This window comes from Mirounga angustirostris, unplaced genomic scaffold, assembly GCF_029215605.1.
Source record: "Mirounga angustirostris isolate CCGP_5_RB_7025 unplaced genomic scaffold, mMirAng1.0.hap1 SCAF_8, whole genome shotgun sequence".
Classification (NCBI taxonomy): domain Eukaryota; kingdom Metazoa; phylum Chordata; class Mammalia; order Carnivora; family Phocidae; genus Mirounga; species Mirounga angustirostris.
In genome coordinates, this window is record NW_026991716.1 from 22,094,074 (window position 1) to 22,117,440 (window position 23,367).

Here is a 23,367-nt window from a genome sequence, read left to right on the forward strand (position 1 = left end):
GTCCTGGGATAAGGAACTGTAAGGAAGAGCAGGAAGGAGAGATTACCAAGGAACAGAAAGAAACTTTTTTGGGTGATAGATATGTTCATTATCTTGATTCTGCTGGTGGTTTCATAGGTGCATACATATGTCAAAACTCATAAAAGTGTGTACGTATGTTCAGTTTCCTGAATGTCAACTTAGCAGCTTGTACATTTTAAATATGTATCGCTTATTTTGTATCAATTATAACTCAATAAAGCTGTTCCTTAAAAAATTTTGTAAGAATAGTAGGAGAATAAAAAAGAATCCTAACCATGCTAGGCTTCTGTCTTCTAAACATCCTTTAAAAAATAGGTCACGATTGGAGCGCCTCGATGGCTCAGTCAGTTAAGCGTCTGCCTTCAGAACATATCACGATCCCAGGGTACCGGGATCGAACCCCACATCAGGCTCCTTGCTCGGCCGGGAGCCTGCTTCTCCCTCTCCCTCTGCCTGCCGCTTCCCCTGATTGTGCTCTCTCTCTCTCTGTCAGATAAGTAATTAAATCTTTAATAAATAAAATAAATTAAAAAATAAAATACAGGTCACAATTAAAAAAAAAAATCCCCTAACCTTCTCTTTATATGTTTCTAAAAATAAGCAAAATACTGTCTCAATAAATTAGAAATAGTGAAGGGGGTGGGGGGCATTACAGACAAAAAATTATCCTGGAGATATAAGGGAGAGTGAGTGACTAAAGTGAGAATCCAGGTCTTAAAAAGATTGTTCTGCCTCCAGGAAATTCACTGTTAATATGTTTGCTATTGATAACAGTAATCAGTATGCCAACATACAAAATCTTCCACTGGGCCAACTCACATGGTTGAGAATCTTGCCCCATCAATCCAAGTACTATATTAATGATAATGTAGTAATAAAATAATACTAATCAGCCAATAGACTTTCTCTCCACGATCCTAATCCATTATCATTCTTATCAAAGGTTGTAATCATTTTTCTTTCTCAAGCTAATTCCATTTTCATGTCCTCCTGCTCCTCAAGTGAAATGAACCAGCAAATCCATAAGTTCTACCTCACGGAGGATGAAAAACACTAAGCCACAACTTAGACTAAAAAAATCTAGGCACACCTAGACTTAATGACTTCAAGAAAGATGGTATTTGTTAAATATTTAATCCCCCAAAGAAAGACAAAGTCATTTGATACCTACCATCTCCAAAAATATGTGTCACAAGTTTGGTAAGTGTTTGCTTAAGGTCAAACTCGATGAGCTTCATGGCCTCCATGGTATGTGTCTCTTGTTTATAGGCAGAGCGAGAACTCTGTTCAAAGAGCTGTAGGCCTTCTCCATCCTTCATGCCAGCAAATAACTGTAAACCAAGAGAAATAACATGCATAAATAAAAATAGTATCCTGGCCAGCCTACATGAAAAAACATAGTGTGGGAATAAAATTCGTTAAGTCTTCTAGTCAATGAACATACTGAAAGTAACATTCATTTACTACTGACTTTGAACAAAGCACTGTGCTACATGTAATGGAGAGTCTTTAGGGAATTAAAAGACGCTGTTCTGATCTTTTCTCATCTCTTCATTTTACTTTGGCTTAACTTACAGCCATTTCCTCAAAAGAGACATTATCTTCAATGCTAGTGCAAATATCAGTGAATCAGGCTTTCAGACTCTAAAATTATATTCCTGACCATCCTACAGAGTCCTTACAGTGTGACCTGAGACTATGTAAGAAAGTATAATCCAAGAATTAAATTCTGTAAAGTTCATGAAGGCAGGAAGCATGTTGGACTTTGCTTAACCTTGTTATCTCCAAAGCCCAGGACAGGACCTGAAACATATTTTTGCCATTTACTATTGGAGTGAACTAGGACAAGTATTACGGTAAATAAGTTTCAGGTAATGATTTGTAAAGTAGATATAATAACACTAAATTAAGAGACTTTGTGATAATTAAATAAATATATGAAAAGCATAGCACATTGCAATGGCTAAATAATTTTGATTATCATCACAATCATTATTAATCACACCTGTTATTAGTCATGAGCTGTTTTACCACTAAAATAAAGTGTCCCCATCTTTAACAACAAAGTAGATCTTCACCTTCTAGGAGAGGACTCAAGATGGATAACTGAGCAAATGAATCTAACATTCTTTCCACCTAATGTCCAAAGAAATAAAATTTTTTAAATGTTTTAACAAAAAAAAGTCAACTGCTGTTTCCAGTAATATTGGGCTGAATAATTAGGACCTCATAAATCTACTAGAATATACAAAAATTCTTAAAAGCATAGAACTAACACAATAGAGAGGAATAACTTAAAACTGTACAAGAAAGCACAAAACCAGAAAGAAAAAAAAAAAGCCCAGCATAAGCCAGACAGGAACACTGAGAATATTTACATATCCAGTGTTATCAACTGAAAAGCTGAATGTTGGTTGTGACAGCTTACCATGGCAAATGAGGCTCAAGTGAAAGTCCACAGTGCCTGACCAAGTTGGGCTATCAAATAAATAGTCCTAAAGGACTTACCCCATGATAAGGATGAATACAATATTCTTGTACAGACTTGCAGTTAGGGGTCACATTACCTGGGCAAGAGATAGAACCTCAGGCTGTGAACATGGACTAAGGCAATCACAGACTGATAGCTCCTCTAAGTGCCCAGCAAATCAAACCAAAATCTTCTCAGAAAAAAATTCTGCCATCCTAGAACTCAAATTAGTCCTATGACAGCTGAAGACAATGCAGCTGCCAAAGTCTATGCCTTTCACCACCTATTCTAAAAGTAACTGAGAACAAAAAGAGCAAATAAAACTATTAAACACCATGCCCTCACATGAAACAGACAATGCCCACATTTTAAAATGATTGCTCGTAAAAAGGAAGGAAGGAAGGGAGGAAGGAAGTCAGGCAGGCAAGTTAAATAATTCCCAGAGAAAAGGAGCTATTATATTTGCATCCCACTTATTACCTTTGAGATAAGTCAGGGCAAGCTGAGAAAAATAGAGGGGAAGAGAGAAAAGGGGAACTAGTGAGGTATTAAAGTTGATCTAAAATCACCACTAGAAAGAGTAAGTGCCATAAGTGTGAAAGTACTACAAGTATTCTAGGAGATGTGACTAGGGACAAGGAAGGGACAGCATGACCAATTAAAAGTGACAGTCAGTCCTCAAAAGGCATAGTTACAAGGGAAGAGAAAAAGATGAAAATTACGAAAGACATCCTTTGGCAACTGGGTGGGGAGGAGTAAAAAAAAGCAAAAGAGAAAACTTAGAGTTCCATAAAATAAAGCAAACCTAAACACTTACAGGATTTATAAAATCATTCCCTTCCCCACCTCACCAAAAAAAATCCAAAAAACACAAAAAATTCCACTGAAAACTCTGCACTTTGCTGCACTAACAGAAGAGGGCACCAAGACAACCTACAAATCTCCTGAACAACCAAAAACCCACAAGAAGTAACAGAAGAAAATGAAATAAAGCTACAGAGAATTATTGCTGCCCCCCACAAAATCAGGAAACCATTCAATACAGTTGAACTGATGAAAATATAACCCTTTTCCCTTTTCCTCAAAAAGCAAGTCAAGAAGGTTAACATAATACTTCAAGACTAAATTAAATACACTAAAACAAGCATTTGGGGGCATAAATAATTGCTTGAGTCAGAAACTCAAAAATTAAGACAAAAATGTATGGAAAACAGGAAGAAATGAAAACAGAGTTGATTGAACTAAGGAAGGAAAGAGAAGAAATTTATCTCAGAATGGAAGTCTAAATTATGAAGTACACAGGAAAGAAAGGCCTCACTAAAGATTTAATCAGGGCATTGAAGAAAAGCAGGAAGACAACCAAGGTAAGAACAATGAGGTGAAGAAAGAAGAGTCAGAGAGAAAGTGGTGGAAACGGAAGCCATGCAAAGAAGGAATAACATGTATATAATTCCAAGTCCCTGAAAGAGGAGAAACAGAACACAAGAGCAGAACTATTGTGCACTAGATAAAATAAGTACTTGAGAAAATACACCTGAGAGGACAAAACACAAGACATATGTTGGTAAACACTACCAGATCTAAAAGATGAAGAGGAAAAAAATCCCCTAGGCCTCCAGGCAAAATGATCAAATTAATTGGAAACGCAAAGAAATTAGACTAGCATCAGACTCTTCAAAACAACATACAAAACAGGGCAATAATGGAGCTATATTTTCAAACAATTCAATAATAATAAATTTTTTTCAAAAAACAAAGAAAAAGTTATGAACCAAGAATTTTATACCCAGCAACACTGGCTTTTGCATATCAGGTCTATAGAAAAAGCTGTAAACATACAAGAACATGGGGAATTTCACATTAAAGAGCTCTTTTTGATTTCACCAAAGCATCTTATTCAAGCACAAGATAACCCAGCACACATTAATGATGACTAACACATTAATGTATGAAATTATAGATTTGAGACTAAAAGAAAGCACAAATAATGGAACAAGAAATGGAAGGAGAGGGAGTAGAAGTGAAAAATGAAATACACACATTGGTTACTGTATACAAGATAGGTAATAGTTAAAGACCACCTTTCAAACAAACTAGTAAGTTAATCAAGAAAACAGTGAAATGAGAGCTTTAAAAAGCTGTAAATACAAAAGTTACCGTTAAAACAAAACTATGAACCTTTTAGAAAGGCAAAAAATAATTTAAAAGCAATATAAAAACAAAATAAGAGGGAGGAGCAAAAGGAGATTGAAGAAAAGAATAGCAGTAACTCTCCAAACAGAAAACCGACCACTGTCTGGAAGGTAGGACATGCAGAGAAGTGAATCTGAGGCGCTATTCGGGAGGATAGATGGCTGGGGAGGCGGCCTCCATTGGCCTCTACTGGCAAGTGATAGAGCAGCGGAGCACAAAATCGGAATTTTAGAAGTCGGCGCTGCTGAGGGACGTCGCTCCAGTGGCTAAGCGGGGGGTGGAAACCTCACTGGGGCAGTGTGGTCTCAGGACCCTCGGGGTCACAGAGAGACCAGCGGTGCCTGAGTGCGGCAGAGCTCCCAGGTATCAGAGCAGGGAAGCTGCTGCAGAGACGGAGCCGAGGAGTGAGCTCTCAGCTCGGGGTTGCCATAAACCGTGATCCGCGGCACAGTCGGGCCACTGCTCCTCCAGCAGGGACCCAACAAGCGGCAGATCCAGGGAGACTCCCCTTCCTCCCCCGGGAGGAGCGGCACGGTAGCGCAATGCAGAGATCTGCAGGGTTTGGAGACTCCACACAGGGTCGGGTGCCAGACAAAGAAACGCTCAATCACAGGCCAGGCGGGTGAGCACAGAGTGCGGCTGGAGACCGGGGAGACAGGAGTGACTGGCTGCTTTTCTCTGGTGGCTCACTGAGGAGTGGGGCCCCGAGATCTCAGCTCCTCCGAGGCAGAGATTGGGAAGCCGCCATTTTCACTCCCATCCTCCAAAGCTGTGCGGAAAGCTTGCAGGGAACAAAAGCTTCTGAGAGCAAACCCAAGCAGATTACTTAGCCCGGACCCAGCAAGGGTGGGGCAATTCTGCCTCTAGCAAAGACATTAGGGAACCACGGCAACAGGCCCCTCCCCCAGAAGATCAGCAAGAACAGCCAGCAAAGACCAAGTTTCCCAATGAATGAGAATGGCAGAATTCAAGCACTACAGGAATACTGCACATAGAATTCATGGCTTTTTCCCCATGATTCTCTAGTCTTTCAACATTAATTTTTTTTTAACTTTCTTTTTCTTTTTTTTTTTTGTTTTTCAATTTTTCTTTTTCCCTTTTTCAACCAACATCTTATCAATCGCTTGTTTACAAAATCTTTTTTATTTTTCATTTTTAGAGTCATATTCTATCCTTCATAGTAGTTAACCTTATTTATATATATCCATATATATATATATATGTATATATATATGTATATATATATATGTTTTTCTCTCTTTAAAATTTTGGGATACAGTTTCTTCTAATAGACCAAAATATACCCTAAATCTCTAGTGCATGCCTTTGTTCTAGTCTCCTGCCTGATCACATTCTCTCCCTTTTTTTTTTAAATCCTCTTCTTTCTTTTTTCAACCAAATTCTTATCTTATCAATTCCTTTTATAAAATCATTTATAATTTTCATCTTTATACTCATATTCCATCCGTTCACCATACTAACCCTTATTTTTGTACAATTTTGTACAAGAAAGATTTTCTTTCTTTAAAATTTTGGAAGGCACTTTCTTCTAACAGACCAACTGCATTCGGCTCAGGTCATGATCCCAGAGTCCTGGGATCAAGTCCTGCCTCGGGCTCCCTGCTCCTTGGGAGCGTTCTTCTGTCTCTCTCTCTCTCTCTCTCTGTCTCTCAGGAATAAATAAAAAAATAAATAAATAAATCTTCTAACACACCAAAATAGGCTCAAAATCTAGTGTGTGGCACTGATCTATGCAACAGCCTGATCATATTTGATCATATTCTGTTTTTTTCTTTTTGTCTGTTTTTATCTTTTTCTTTTTCTTTTTCTTTTCTCTTTCTTTCCCTTTCTTTTCCCCCGGTTTCAGGTCTCTTCTGATTTGTTTACTGTATATTTTTCGGGGGATGTTGTTAGACTGTTAGAATGTTGTTCCCTCATTCATCTACTCTCCTCTGGAAAAATGACAAGACAGAAAAAAAAAAAACTTCAAAAAAAAAAGAACAAGAGGCAGTAAGACTGCCAGGGACCTAATCAATATGGACATTAGTAAGATATCGGAACTAGAGTTCACAATGATGATTTTAAAGATACTAGCTGGGTTGAAAAAAGCATGGAAGATATTAGAGAAACCCTTTCTGGAGACATAAAAGAACTAAAATCTGACCAAGTTGAAATCAAAAAGGCTATTAATGAGGTACAATCAAAAATGGAGGCTCTAACTGCTGCGATAAATGAGGCAGAACAGAGAATTAGTGATACAGAAGACCAAATGATGGAAAATAAAGACGCTGAAAAAAGATATAAACAACTACTGGAACACGAGGGAAGAATTTGAGAGGTAAGTGATACCATAAGATGAAACAATATTAGAATAATTGGGATCCCAGAAGAAGAAGAAAGAGAGAGAGGGGCAGAAGGTATATTGGAACAAACTATAGCAGAGAACTTCCCTAATTTGGGGAAGGAAACAGGCATCAAAATCCAGGAAGCACAGAGAACTGCTCTCAAAATCAATAAAAATAGGTGAACACCCTGACATCTAATACTAAAACTTACGAGTCTCAGAGACAAAGAGAAAATCCTGAAACCAGCTCAGGAAAAGAGATCTGTAACCTACTATCCACAGAGACCTGGCAGGCCAGAAAGGACTGGCAGGATATATTCAGAGCACTAAATGAGAAAAATATGCAGCCAAGAATACTATATCCAGCTAGGCTTCATTGAAAATAGAAGGAGAGATAAAAACCTTCCAGGATAAACGAAAGCTAAAGGAATTTGCAAACACGAAACTACAACAAATACTGAAAGGAGTCCTCTAAGCAAAGAGAGAGCCTAAAGGCAACATAGACCAGAAAGGAACACATACAATATACAGTAACAGTCACAATGTACAGGCAATACACTGGCACTAAACTCCTATCTTTCAATAGTTACCCTGAATATAAAAGGGCTAAATGCCCCAATCAAAAGACACAGGCTATCAGATTGGATTAAAATACAAGACCCATCGATATGCTGTCTGCAAGAGACTCATTTTAGACCCAAAGACACGCCCCAGATTGAAAGTGAAGTAGGGGGAAGCCATTTATCATGCTAATGGTCACCAAAAGAAAGCTGGGGTGGCGATCTTTATATCAGACAAATTAGATTTTAAACCAAAGACTACAATAAGAGATGAGGAAGGACACTTTATCTTACTTAAAGGGTCTATCCAACAAAAAGATCTAACAATTGTAAATATCTATGCCCCTAACATGGGAGCAGCCAATTATATAAGGCAATTAATAACAAAAGCAAAGAAACACATCGAAAACAATACAATAATAGTGGGGGACTTTAACACCCCCCTCACTGAAATGGACAGATCGTCTAAGCAAAAGATCAACAAGGAAATAAAGACTTTACATGACACACTGGACCAAATGGACTTCACAGACATATTCAGAACATTCCAACCCAAAGCAACGGAATACACATTCTTCTCTAGTGCCCATGGAACATTCTCCAGAATAGATGACATCCTAGGCCACAAATCAGGTCTCAATTGGTACCAAAAGATTGGAATCATTCCTTGCATATTTTCAGAACACAGTGCTTTGAAACTAGAACTCAATCACAAGAGCAAAGTCGGAAAGAACTCAAATGCATGGAGGCTAAAGAGCATCCTACTAAAGAATGAATGGGTCAACCAGGAAATTAAAGAAGAATTACAAAAATTCATGGAAACCAATGAAAATGAAAACACAACTGTTCAAAAGCAAAGCTGGCAGCATCCCAATTCCGGACTTCAAGCTCTATTACAAAGCTGTCTTCATCAAGACAGTATGGTACTGGCACAAAAACAGACACATAGATCAATGGAACAGAATAGAGAGCCCAGAAATGGACCCTCAACTCTATGGTCAACTCATCTTTGACAAAGCAGGCAAGAATGTCCAATGGAAAAAAGACAGTCTCTTCAACAAATGGTGTTGGGAAAATTGGACAGCCACATGCAGAAGAATGAAACTGGACCATTTCCTTACACCACACACAAAAATAGACTCCAAATGGTTGAAAGACCTCAATGTGAGACAGGAGTCCATCAACATCCTAAAGGAGAACACAGGCAGCAACCTCTTCGACCTCAGCCGCAGCAACTTCTTCCTAGAAACATTACCAAAGGCAAGGAAGCAAGGGCAAAAATGAACTATTGGGACTGCATCAAGATAAAAAGCTTTTGCACAGCAAAAGAAACAGTCGACAAAACCAAAAGACAACCGACAGAATGGGAGAAGATATTTGCAAATGACATATCAGATAAAGGGCTAGTATCCAAAATCTATAAAGAACTTCTTAAACTCAACATCCAAAGAACAAATAATCCAATCAAGAAATGGGCAGAAGACATGAACAGACATTTCTGCAAAGAAGACATGCAAATGGACAACAGAAACATGAAAAAGTACTCAACATCACTCGGCATCAGGGAAATCCAAATCAAAAACTCAATGAGATACCACCTCACATCAGTCAGGATGGCTAAAATTAACAAGTCAGGAAAGGACAAATGCTGGCTGGGATGTGGAGAAAGGGGAACACTCCTACACTGTTGGTGGAATGCAAGCTGGTGTAGCCACTCTGGAAAACAGTATGGAGCTTCCTCAAAAAGTTGAAAATAGAACTACCATATGACCCAGCAATTGCACTACTGGGTATTTACCCCAAAGATACAAATGTAGGGATCCGAAAGGATACGTGCACCCTGCTGTTTATAGCAACAATGTACACAATAGCCAAACTATGGAAAGAGCCAAGATGTCCACTGACAGATGAATGGATAAAGAAGAGGTGGTATATGTATACAACGGAATATTATGCAGCCATCAAAAGGAATGAAATCTTGCCATTTGCAACGACGTGGATGGAACTGGAGGGTGTTATGCTGAGCGAAATAAGTCAATCAGAGAAAGACATGGATCATATGACCTCACTGATATGAGGAATTCTTAATCTCTAGAAACAAACAGGGGTGCTGGAGTGGTGGGGGGTGGGAGGGATGGGGTGGCTGGGTGATGGACATTGGGGAGGGTATGTGCTGTGGTGAGCGCTGTGAATTGTGCAAGACTGTTGAATCACAGAACTGTACCTCTGAAACAAATAATACATAATATGTTAAAAAAAAAAAAAAAGAAGCAGAAGAAGATAGCAGGAAGGGAAGAATGAAGGGGGGGAAATCAGAGGGGGAGATGAACCATGAGAGACTATGGACTCTGAGAAACAAACTGAGGGTTCTAGAGAAGAGGGGGTGGGGGGATGGGTTAGCCTAGTTATGAGTATTAAAGAGGGCATGTACTGCATGGAGCACTGGGTGTTATACTCAGTCAAGGAATCATGGAACACTACATCAAAAACTAATGATGTAATGTATAGTGATTAACATAACATAATAAAAAAAATAAGTAAAAAATAAAATAAAATATACCTGGTGGAGAAGGAAATATGCTGAATATAAAATAATACATAACTACACAATATTCTGACAAAGTTGAGACCAAACATATCAGGCATATCAATATGTGTGAATGGACTTGATTCACCTCATCTAAAAGAAACAAAACAAAACAAGACATTAAATATGATCACAAAGCAAGACCCAACTATATGCTGTTTACAAGAAACACACCTAAAACAATGTTAAAAATAAAGGAACAGAGAGAGGATAACAAACAAATGGAAACAAAACATTAAGCACAGCAATCATGAAATCAGAAATGGTAAAATGGAAGCAAAACCAAAAAAAACAAAAAAAAAACACAACACGAAAAAGAAGACATATTATTTCTAAAATTTTCAAATCACGGGGCACCAGCAGCTCATTTAAGCATCTGACTTCGGCTCAGGTCATGATCCCAGGGTCCTGGGATAGAACCCCACATCAGGCTCCCTGTTCAATGGGAAACCGGCATCTCCCTCTCCTGCTCCCCCTGCTTGTGCTCACTCGCTCTATTTCTCTCTCTCTCTGTCAAATAAATAAATAAAAATCTTTAAATATAAATAAAATAATATTTTCAAATCATAATGAATACACAGTACTTATCAATATTTACAAATCAAATAAGACAGTAACCACATTATTTAGAAAAATCCTTAGGAGATGCAAAAGACACACTTAGACACACTAATACTGGGAGAATTTAATACACCATTCTTAGTATAAAATCAAGTACACAAAATCAACTAAGAAGACAAAAGGCCTAAAAAACATAACTAATAAAGGGAATAATATATATATATCTTGCTCCCCTAACATATAAAATACACTTTCATCTCAAGGACCCAGACAACATGAACAAAAATTGATCATACATCAGACTGGAATAAAAATGTAAGTATGTTCCATTAGGAAGAAATAAGAAGTATGTCCCATAATAAGAAATAATAAGCTACACTCTGACTGTAATACTACAAACTAAAATCCATTAACAAAAAAGAAGAAAACATACAGGCCCTTCTACATGGAAATTAAAATAAAGAAAAAGAAAGAAAAAATTTTCTAGGCAACAACAGGACAAAGGGAAATACCCAAATAAATAAGGAACTTTTAAGAATTGACAAAATGTCACTAGAAAAATGGGTAAGATACATGAGTACACAATTCACCAAAAAAAAGATATGAAAATTACCCTTAACATGTGAAAGATATTCAAAAGAGAAATGCAAATTAAAACAACACTGGCATATTATTTCTAATCTATGACATTAGTAGAAATTAAAAAGCAAACCACAGGGCGGAGCAAGATGGTGGAGGAGTAGGAGACCTGGATTTCGTCTCCTCTCAGGAAATCAGCTGGATAGGGAGCAAACCATTCCGAACACCTACTAACTCAACAGGAGATCGAAGAAAAGAACAGCAACAACTCTCTCATCAGAAAAGCGACCACTTTCTGGAAGGTAGGACGTGCAGAGAAGTGAATCTGAGGCGATATTCGGGAGGATAGACAGCGGGGGAGGGGCCTCCGTCGGCGGCTTCTAGCAAGTGATAGAGCCGCGGAGCACAAAATCGGAACTTTTAGAAGTCTGCTCCGCTGAGGGACGTCACACTGGTGGCTAAGCAGGGCGTGGAACCCTCATGGGACAGTGTGGTCTCAGGACCCTCGGGGTCACAGAAAGACCGGGGGTGCCTGAGGGCGGCAGAGCTCCCAGGTATCGGAGTGGGGAAGCCGACTGCAGAGGCGGAGCCCAAGCGCGGGCTCTCAGCTCGGGGTTGCCATAAATTGTGATCTGCGGCACAGTTGGGCCCCTGCTCCTCCAGCAGGGACCGAAAAAGCAGCAGATCCGGGGAGACTCCCCTTCTTCCCCCGGGAGGAGAGGTGCGGAAGCGCACTGCAGGGATCTGCTGGGTTTGGAGACTCCACACAAGGTCAGGTGCCAGAGATAGAAACGCTCGGTCACAAGCCGGGTGAGCATGGAGTGCGGCAGGAGACGGGAATATGGGAGTGACTGACGGCTTTTCTCTGGGGGCTCACTGAGGAGCGGGACCCCAAGTTCTCGGCTCCTCCGAGGCGGAGATTGGGAGGCCGCCATTTTCACTCTCAGCCTCCAAAGCTGTACGGAAAGACTGCAGGGAACAAAAGCTCTGGAGAGAAAACCCAAGCAGATTACTTAGCCCGGAAGGGGGCAAGGGTGGGGCAATTCCGCCTCCAACAAAGACTTTTGGAAACCACGGCAACAGGCCCCTCCCCCAGAAGATCAGCGAGAACAGTCAGCCAAGACCAAGTTTACCCATCAATGAGAATGGCAGAACTCCAGCGCTAGGGAAATAATGCACATAGAATTCATGGCCTTTTTACCATGATTATTTAGTCTTTCAAAGTTAATTTTTTTTAACTGTCTTTTTTTTTTTTTTTGGATTTTTCTTTTTCCCTTTTTCTACCAACATCTTATCAATCACTTTTTTAAAAAAAAAATTTATTTTTCATTTTTATTTTTCATTTTTAGAGTCATATTCTATCCCTTCATAGTAGTTACCCGTATTTTTGGCATATATATATATAAGTTGTTCTCTCTTTAAAATTTTGAGATAGTTCCTTCTAACAGATCAAAATATACCCTAAATCTCTAGTGTATGTTTTTTTTCTACTCCCCTGCCTGATCACATTCTCTCCGTTTTTTTTCTTTTTTCTTTTTTTAAATCCTCTTCTTTCCTTTTTCAAACAACTTCTTATCAACTCCTTTTATAAAATTTTTTATAATTTCCATCTTTACAGTCATATTCCATCCCTTCATCATATCAACCTTTATTTTTGTACATATATAAGTTTTTCTTTCTTTAATATTTTGGGAGGCACTTTCTTCTAATAGACCAAAATACACCCAAAATCTAGTGTGTGGCACTGATCTATATACCAGTCTGATCATATTTGATCACATTCTGGTTTTTTTTTTTGTTTTGTTCTGTTTTTGTTTGTTTTTATCTTTATCTTTTTCTTTTTCTTTTTTTTCTTTTCCTTTTTTGTCTCTTTCCGTTTCTTTTCCCACTGCTTCAGCTCTTTTCTGATTTGTTTAGAGTATACTTTCTGGCAACGTTATTACCCTGTTAGCAGTTTGTTCTCTCATTAATCTCTTCTCCTCTGCACAAAATGACAAGAAGGAAAAAATCACCTCAACAAAAAGATCCAGAGGTAGTACCAACTGCCAGGGACCTACTCAATATGGACATTAGTACGATGTCGGATCTAGAGTTCAGAATCATCACTTTAAAGATACTAGCTGGGCTTGAAAAAAGCATGTAAGTTATTAGAGAAACCATTTCTGGAGAAGTAAAAGAACTAAAATCTAACCAAGTAGAAATCAAAATGGCTATTAATGAGGTGCAATCAAATATGGGGGTGCTAACTGCTAGGATAAATGAGGCAGAAGAGAGAACCAGTGATAGAGAAGACCAAATGATGGAAAATAAAGAAGCTGAGAAAAAGAGAGATAAACAACTACTGGATCACGAGGGCAGAATTCGAGAGATAAGCGTTACCATAAGACAAAACAACATTAGAATAATTGGGATCCCAGAAGAAGAAGAAAGAGAGAGAGGGGCAGAAGGTATAATGGAGCAAATTATAGCAGAGAACTTCCCTAATTTGGGGAAGGAAACAGGCCTCAAAATCCAGGAAGCACAGAGAACCCCTTAAAATCAATAAAAATAGGTCAACACCCCGACATCTAATAGTAAAACTTAGGAGTCTCAGAGACAAAGAGAAAATCCTGAAAGCAGCTCAGGAGAAGAGATCTGTAACCTACAATGGTAGAAACATTAGATTGGCAACAGACCTATCCAGAGACCTGGCAGGCCAGAAAGGAATGGCAGGATATATTCAGAGCACTAAATGAGAAAAATATGCAGCCAAGAATACTCTATCCAGCTAGGCTGTCATTGAAAATTGAAGGAGAGATAAAAAGCTTCCAGGACAAAAACTAAAGGAATTTGCAAACACGAAACCAGCCCTACAAGAAATATTGAAAGGGGTCCTCTAAGCAAAGAGAGAGCCTAACAGCAACACAGACCAGAAAGGAACAGAGACAATGTATAGTAACAGTCACCTTACAGGCAATACAGTGGCACTAAATTCCTATCTTTCAATAGTTACCCTGAATGTAAATGGGCTCAATGCCCCAATCAAAAGACACAGGCTATCAGATTGGATAAAAAACCAAGACCCGCTGATATGCTGTCTGCAGGAGACTCATTTTAGACCCAAAGACACCCCCAGATTGAAAGTGAGCGGGTGGAAAACCATTTACCATGCTAATGGACACCAAAAGAAAGCTGGGGTGGCAATCCTTATATCAGACAAATTAGATTTTAAACCAAAGACTGGAATAAGAGATGAGGAAGGACACTATATCCTACTTAAAGGGTCTATCCAACAAGAAGATCTAACAATTGTAAATATCTATGCCCCTAACATGGGAGCAGCCAATTATATAAGGCAATTAATGCCAAAAGCAAAGAAACACATCGACAACAATACAATAATAGTGGGGGACTTTAACACTCCCCTCACTGAAATGTACAGATCGTCTAAGCAAAAGATCAACAAGGAAATAAAGACCTTAAATGACACACTGGACCAAATGGACTTCACAGACATATTCACAACATTCCATCCCAAAGCAACAGAATACACATTCTTCTCTAGTGCCCATGGAACATTCTCCAGAATAGATCACATCCTAGGTCATAAATCAGGTCTCAACCGGTACCAAAATACTGGGATCATTCCCTGCCTATTATCAGAACACAATGCTTTGAAACTAGAACTCAATCACAAGAGGAAAGTTGGAAAGAACTCAAATGCATGGAGGCTAAAGAGCATCCTACTGAAGAATGAATGGGACAACCTGGAAACTAAAGGAGAATTAAAAAAATTCATGGAAAACAATGATAATGAAAACACAACTATTCAAAATCTTTGGGATGCAGCAAAGGCAGTCCTAAGAGGAAAGTATATAGCAATACAAGCCTTTCTCAAGAAACAGGAGAGGTCTCAAGACACAACCTAACCCTATACCTAAAGGAGCTGGAGAAAGAACAGCAAATAAAGCCTAAACCCAGCAGGAGAAGAGAAATAATAAAGATCAGAGCAGAAATCAATGAAATAGAAACTAAAAGAATAGTAGAACAGATCAACGAAACTAGGAGCTGGTTCTTTGAAAGAATTAACAAGATTGATAAACCCCTGGCCAGACTTATCAAAAAGAGAAGAGAAATGACCCAAATCAACAAAATCATGAATGAAAGAGGAGAGATCACAAACAACACCAAAGAAATACAAACAATTATAAGAATATATTATGAGCAACTCTATGCCAGCAAATTAGATAACCTGGAAGAAATGGATGCATTCCTAGAGATGTATCAACTACCAAAACTGAACCAGGATGAAATAGAAAACCTGAACAGACCTATAACCACTAAGGAAATTGAAGCAGTCATCAAAAATCTCCCAAAAAAACAAAAGCCCAGGGCCAGATGGCTTCCCAGGGGAATTCTACCAAACATTTCAAGAAGAATTCATACCTATTCTTCTGAAACTGTTCCAAAAAATAGAAATGGAAGGAAAACTTCCAAACTCATTTTATGAGGCCAGCATTACCTGGATCCCAAAACCAGACAAAGACCCCATCAAAAAGGAGAATTACAGACCAATATCCCTGATGAACATGGATGCAAAAATTCTCACCAATATACTAGCCAATAGGATCCAACAGTACATTAAAAGGATTATTCACCACGCCCAAGTGGGATTTATCCCTGGGCTGCAAGGTTGGTTCAACATCCGCAAATCAATCAATGTGATACAATACATTAACAAAAGAAAGTACAAGAATCATATGATCCTCTCAATAGATGCAGAAAAAGCTTTTGACAAAGTACAGCATCCTTTCTTGATCAAAACTCTTCAGAGTATAGGCATAGAGGGTACATACCTCAATATCATAAAAGCCATCTATGAAAAACCTAGAGCGAGTATCCTTCTCAATGGGGAAAAACTGAGAGCTTTCCGCCCAAGGTCAGGAACGCGGCAGGGATGTCCACTATCACCACTGCTATTCAACATAGTTTTGGAAGTCCTAGCCACAGCAATCAGACAACAAAAAGAAATCAAAGGCATCCAAATTGGCAAAGAAGAAGTCAAACTCTCACTCTTTGCACATGATATGATACTTTATGTGGAAAACCCAAAAGACTCCACCCCAAAACTGCTAGAACTCATACAGGAATTCAGTAAAGTGGCAGGATATAAAATCAATGCACAGAAGTCAGTGGCATTCCTATACACCAACAACAAGACAGAAGAAAGAGAAATTAAGGAGTCGATCCCATTTACAATTGCAGCCAAAACCGTAAGATACCCAGGAATAAATCTAACTAAAGAGGCAAAGGATCTGTACTCAGAAAACTATAAAATACTCATGAAAGAAATTGAGGAAGACACAAAGAAATGGAAAACGTTCCATGCTCATGGATTGGAAGAACAAATATTGTGAAGATGTCAATGCTACCTAGAGCAATCTACACATTCAATGCAATCCCCTTCAAAATACCATCCACTTTTTTCAAAGAAATGGAACAAATAATCCTAAAATTCGTATGGAACCAGAAAAGACCCCGAATAGCCAGAGGAATGTTGAAAAAGAAAAGCAAAGCTGGCAGCATCACAATTCCGGACTTCCAGCTCTATTACAAAGCTGTCTTCATCAAGACAGTATGGTACTGGCACAAAAACAGACACATAGATCAATGGAACAGAATAGAGAGCCCAGAAATGGACCCTCAACTCTATGGTCAACTAATCTTCGACAAAGCAGGCAAGAATGTCCAATGGAAAAAAGACAGTCTCTTCAACAAATGGTGTTGGGAAAACTGGACAGCCACATGCAGAAGAATGAAACTGGACCATTTCCTTACACCACACACAAAAATAGACTCCAAATGGTGAGACAGGAGTCCATCAACATCAATGTGAGACAGGAGTCCATCAACATCCTAAAGGAGAACACAGGCAGCAACCTCTTCGACCTCAGCCGCAGCAACTTCTTCCTAGAAACATTACCAAAGGCAAGGGAAGCAAGGGCAAAAATGAACTATTGGGACTGCATCAAGATAAAAAGCTTTTGCACAGCAAAAGAAACAGTCGACAAAACCAAAAGACAACCGACAGAATGGGAGAAGATATTTGCAAATGACATATCAGATAAAGGGCTAGTATCCAAAATCTATAAAGAACTTATCAAACTCAACACCCAAAGAACAAAGAATCCAATCAAGAAATGGGCAGAAGACATGAACAGACATTTTTCCAAAGAAGACATCCAAATGGCCAACAGACACATGAAAAAGTGCTCAATATCACTCGGCATCTGGGAAATCCAAATCAAAACCTCAGTGAGATACCACCTCACACCAGTCAGGATGGCTAAAATTAACAAGTCAGGAAACAACCGATGTTGGCGGGGATGCGGAGAAAGGGGAACCCTCCTACACACTGTTGGTGGGAATGCAAGCTGGTGCAGCCACTCTGGAAAACTGTAGGGAGGTTCCTCAAAAAGTTGAAAATAGAGCTACCATATGATCCAGCAATTGCACTACTGGATATTTACCCCAAAGATACAAAAGTAGGGATCCGAAAGGATACGTGCACCCCGATGTTTATAGCAGCAATGTCCACAATAGCCAAACTATGGAAAGAGCCAAGATGTCCATCGACAGATGAATGGATAAAGAAGATGTGTTATATATATACACAATGGAATATTATGCAACCATCAAAAGGAATGAGATCTTGTCATTTGCAACGACGTGGATGGAACTGGAGGGTATTATGCTGAGCGAAATAAGTCAATCAGAGAAAGACATGTATCATATGACCTCACTGGTATGAGGAATTCTTAATCTCAGGAAACAAACTGAGGGTTGCGAGAGTCGGGGGTGGGGTGGGAATGATGGGGTGACTGGGTGATAGACACTGGGGAGGGTATGTGCTCTGGTAAGCGCTGTGAATTGTGCAAGACTGTTGAATCTCAGATCTGTACCTCTGAAACAAATAATGCAATATATGTTAAGAAAAAAAAAAAGAAGATAGCAGGAAGGGAAGAATGAAGGGGGGGAAATCAGAGGGGTAGACGAACCAGGAGAGACGATGGACTCTGAAAAACAAACTGAGGGTTCTAGAGGGGAGGGGGTTGTGAGGATGGGTTAGCCTAGTGATGGGTATTGAGGAGAGCACGTTCTGCATGGAGCACTGGGTGTTATGCACAAACAATGAATCATGGAACACTACATCTAAAACTAATGATGTAATGTATGGGGATTAACATAACAATAAAAAATTAAAAAAATAAATAAATAAAAAGCAAAACACATTCTTCTGGTGGGGCTTGGGAAAACTTGTACTCACATAGATTGTTGACAGAAATATAGACACTGGTAGAACCCTTTTGATTGCAAATTTGGCAATATCTAATGAAACTACATATGTGTTCACCTCCTGACCCAATCCTTCCACTTCTATTTACCCTGAAGATAAACCTCCAGAACTAATACCTATGTTCAAGGTTTTCACTGTAGCATTGTTTGTAACTACAACATACTGGAAACAAAGAAATGTCCAAGAATAACAGAGAAGTTAAACTATGTTCTATCCATACAATGGAGTACTTTGCAGATACAACAAAGAATGAAGGTCTCTCTGAACGATATGCAATGATTCCCAAGGTACAATGTTAAGTGAAAAAAGCGAAGTGCAAAAAAAGCACATATCATATGCTACTTTTAAAAAAATCAATTATGCGGGGCACCTGGGTGGCTCAGTCAGTTAAGCATCTACCTTCAGCTCAGGTCATGATCCTAGGGCCCTGGGATCAAGCCCCGCATCGAGATCCCTGCTCAGTAGGGAGTCTGCTTCTCCTTCTCTGTTCTCTCTCTCTCAAATAAATAAATAAGATATTTTTAAATAGTCAATTATGTTGCTTTTCATGTAAAAAAGGGGAAAATTATAAAATGTACACAAATCTGTTCATTTGTATAAAACAAAAATGAAAAAACAGCATAGAAAAGATGAACCACAAGAGACTAATTTTGTAAAGGAAAGTAGGTGGTAACACAATGCAGACCGAAAAGACTCGGTGAGTGGAAACAGAGTAAAAAGAAGGAGGTGGTGGGAGTGGGGATGAGACGAGAGTAACTTTTCAAAGTAAACTTTTTTGTATAGTTCTGACTTTTAGAATCATGGTGATATTTTATCTACTCAAAAAATTAAAAATAATAATTAAAATCCACCCAGACATGTTGAGAACTCAAAATGGAATACCATCAGTAACAACAGAGCTAATTCTATTCTTAATAAATAACACTGCCATACTGAAGAGGGTAGAAAAGAACTGACCAAAGTAAATTTGAAAAGTTATCTTAACTATTTTCTTAAACACAAAATAATAGCAAATACTGTATGCCAGCATGTAAATTTTTTTTCCACAGAAGTATATGTTAACATTTCTGAAACTGCCCAGTGTGTATTCTAGAACTGATCAAGTAAGCAAATATATTGTGGATAAGGAGAACCAAAAACAAAAACATGAGGAGGGCTGGAAAGACTCATGTCATAATGAGATGGAATGGAGGTATCCATATAAATTCATATTTTTTACACATACACAGATAGATTTATAAATAAATAAAAGTACATGTACATCTATTTCCTAGTTCTGGCCATTGACAGAAGCAATGGACATCCCAATAGCAATAATATAATCAAGGCTGGGTTTCTAAACACCATTTTTTAATGAAAAAGCAGGGCTCCTTAAAAAAATGAATGATTCCAGGGCTGGGGCAGGGAAAGCACACCATGAACCTGAGATACGATGTGGGGCCAAAAAATGATGTAAACGTGTCAAAAGAAACAGGAGATTACTTGAAGGGGCTCCCAATGGCCAAACTGGGGTCAAAATAAATAATTTTAGTAAGGAACAATAACCCACAAAATAAATATCCACAAAGTCGTACTGATATAATTAATCGAATAAATATATATGAGACAAGGTAAAGGCCTTCCTAATAATAAAATTCTAAACAACTTAAGAAGAAATGATGGACAAAGAAAATGACCATTTGGCAAACACCAAAGTAGTAATCATTTCAGGCAATAATTATCAATGGATTCTAAAGTTAGTAGGGCTAAATATAATGAGAAAGAGGATATTTACATAGCTTCAGTTCTTCATATTTTTAATTGATTTTTTTAATTGACTCTTATGGAGTCTTTATATATTTTGGGTACTAACCCAAATTAATATTTCTGTTTTTGGCAGTTTATTACTAGTATATAGAAACATAACAGATTTTTGTATATTGATTTTTCATGCTGCAGCTTCACTGAATTTATTAATTAGTTCTAGCAGTTTTTTGGCTGCGTCTTTATGAATTGCTATAAATAATATCATGTCATCTGCAAATAAAGATAGTTTTACTTCTTGCTTTCCAATTTGGATACCTTTTTTGGGTCTGATTGCTCTGGATAGGACTTCCAGTAATATGTTAAATAAAAGTGACAAGAAGAGTCATCCTTGTCTAGTTCTTGATCTTAGAAAGAAAAACAAAAAAAAAAACTTTCAGTTTTTCATCATTGAGTGTGATGTTAGTTGTGGGTTTGTCATATATGCCCTTTATTATATGGAGGTACATACACTCTATACATATTTTGTTGAGAGTTTTTACCATAAACAGATGTTTCATTTTGTCAAATGCTTTTTCTACATCTATTGAGATCATATGATTTTATCCTTCATTATGGTGATATAGTGTCTCACGTTGATTTACAGATGTTGAACCATCCCTGAAACCCTAGAATAAATCCCATTTGGCCACAGTGTATGATCCCTTTAATGCACTGTTGAATTCAGTTTGCTAATATTTGTTGGGGATTCCTGCATCTATGCTCAACAGGGGTAACAGCTTGTACTACAGTCATACCTCATTTTTTGTGCTTCATCTTCTTACACTTCACAGAAATTGCATTTTTTACAAATTGAAGGTTCGAGACTTCATTGGAGAAGTAACGTGTGGTGGAAACAGCAAGAGAACTAGAATTAGAAGTGGAGCCTGAAGATGGGGCAGAACTGCTGCCATCGCATGACAAACTTGAACAGATGAGGAGTTGCTTCTTACAGAGGAGCAAAGAAAGTGGTTTCCTGACATGGCACCTACTCCAGGGAAGATACTGTGAAGACTGTTGAGATGACAACAGAGGACTTAGAATATGACATAACTTAGTGATAAGGCGGTGGCAGGGGGTGAGAAAATGGACTCCAGTTTTAAAAGAAGTTCAACTGTGGGTAAAATGCTATCAAACAGCATTGCATGTTACAGAGAAATCAATTGTGAAAGGAAGAGTCAATTGATGCTGCAAACTTCATCATTGTCTTATTTTAAGAAATTGTCACAGCCACCCCAACTTTCAGCAACCACCAGCCTAAACGGTCAGCAGCCAGCAACACTGAGACAAGACCATCCACCAGCAAAAAGATTACAACTCACTGAAAGCTCAGAGGATGCTTAGCATTTTTTAGCAATAAAGAATTTTTAATTAGGGTATGTACATTGGGGATTTTTTTAGACATAATGCTATTGCACACTTAATAGACTACAGTATACCACAAACATAAATTTTATATGCACTAGGAATCCAAAAAAATCATTTGACTCACTTTATTGTGATATTCACTTTATTATGGTGGTCTGGAACTGAACCTGAAATATCTCTAAAGAACGACTGTAGGGGTGCCTGGGTGGCTCAGTCGGTTGGGCATCTGCCTTTGGCTCAGGTCATGATCCCAGGGTTCTGGGATCAAGTCCCGCATTGGGTTCCTTGCTCAGGGGGGAGTCTGCTCCTCCCTCTGCCTGCCGCTCCCCCCCCCTGCTTGTGCTCTCTGTCAAATAAATAAATTAAATCTTAAAAAAAAAAAAAAAGACTGTAATTTTCTTTCATTGTATTGTCTTTGTCTGGTTTTGGCAGCAGGGTAACGCTGACCTTGTAAAATGAGTTTAAAAGTGCTCCCTCCTCTTCTGTTTTTTGGAAAAATTTGAGAAGGATTGGTATTAATTCTTTAAATGTCTGGAGGAATTCACCAGTGAAGCAATCTGGTCCTGGACTTTTGTTTATTAGGAGGTTTGTGATTACTGCTTCAATCTCCTTATTCATTATTGGTCTGTTCAGATTTTTTTTTAACTTTTAAGTAGGCTCCACACCCAGCATGGAGCCCAACGCAGGGCTTGAACTCACAAGACTGAGATCAAGACCTGGGCTGAAATCAAGAGTCGGGACACTTAACCAACTGAGCCACCCAGGTGCCCCATGTCTGTTCAGATTTTCTATTTCTTCATAATTCAGTGTTAGTTAGATTGTATGTTTCTAGGAAATTGTCTACTTCCTCTAAGTTGTCTAATTTGTTGGCATGCAATTGTTCATAATAGTCCTATAATTTATATTTCTAAAATATAGTTGTAACAGCCCATCTTTCATTTCTGACTTTATTTATATTGAGTCTTCTCACTTTTTTTCTTGGTAAGTCTATCTAAAGATGTGTCTATTCTGTTTCTCTTTCAAAAAAAAAAAAAAACAAAAAACCAACTCTTAGGTTCATTGTTCTTTTCTATTTACTTTTCAGCCTCTATTTCACTTATTTCCACTGTGATCCTAGTTATTTCCTTCCTTCTATTAACTTTGGGCTTCATTTATTTTTCTTTTTCTAGTTCCTTGCATTGTAAACTTAGGTTGTTTGTATGAAATATTTTTTAGTTCTGAATTTTAGATGTTTATCCCTATGAACTTCCCTCTTAGAACTGCTTTCCCTGCATCTCATAATTCCTAGTATGCTGTATTTCCATTTTCATTTGTCTCAAGATATTTTTTGATTTCTCTTTTGATTTCTTCTTTGACTTACTGGCTGTTCAGTAGCACATTGTTTAATCTCCACATGTTTATGAATTTTCCAGTTTTCATCTCTTATTGATTTCTAGTTTCATACAATTGTGACCAGAAAAGATGCTTGATATAATTTCAATCTTCTTAACTTTATTAAGATTTCTTCTGTGGCCTAACATATGACTTATCTTGGGGAAAGTTCATCAGTGCTTGAGAAGAACATGT

At 38.3% G+C, this 23,367-nt stretch overlaps 1 protein-coding gene across 30 annotated transcripts in view; it reads right to left on the minus strand.

The window, feature by feature from the left end:
* FARS2 (phenylalanyl-tRNA synthetase 2, mitochondrial) overlaps window positions 1-23,367 on the minus strand; it is a 617,893-nt gene that overhangs the window by 430,243 nt on the left and 164,283 nt on the right. For all 30 annotated transcript variants that reach the window (XM_064597235.1, XM_064597236.1, XM_064597225.1 and 27 more), the window contains one exon: window positions 1,193-1,352. In XM_064597235.1, the coding sequence (XP_064453305.1) occupies window positions 1,193-1,352 (160 nt within the window). The remainder of the gene's footprint in view (window positions 1-1,192; window positions 1,353-23,367) is intronic.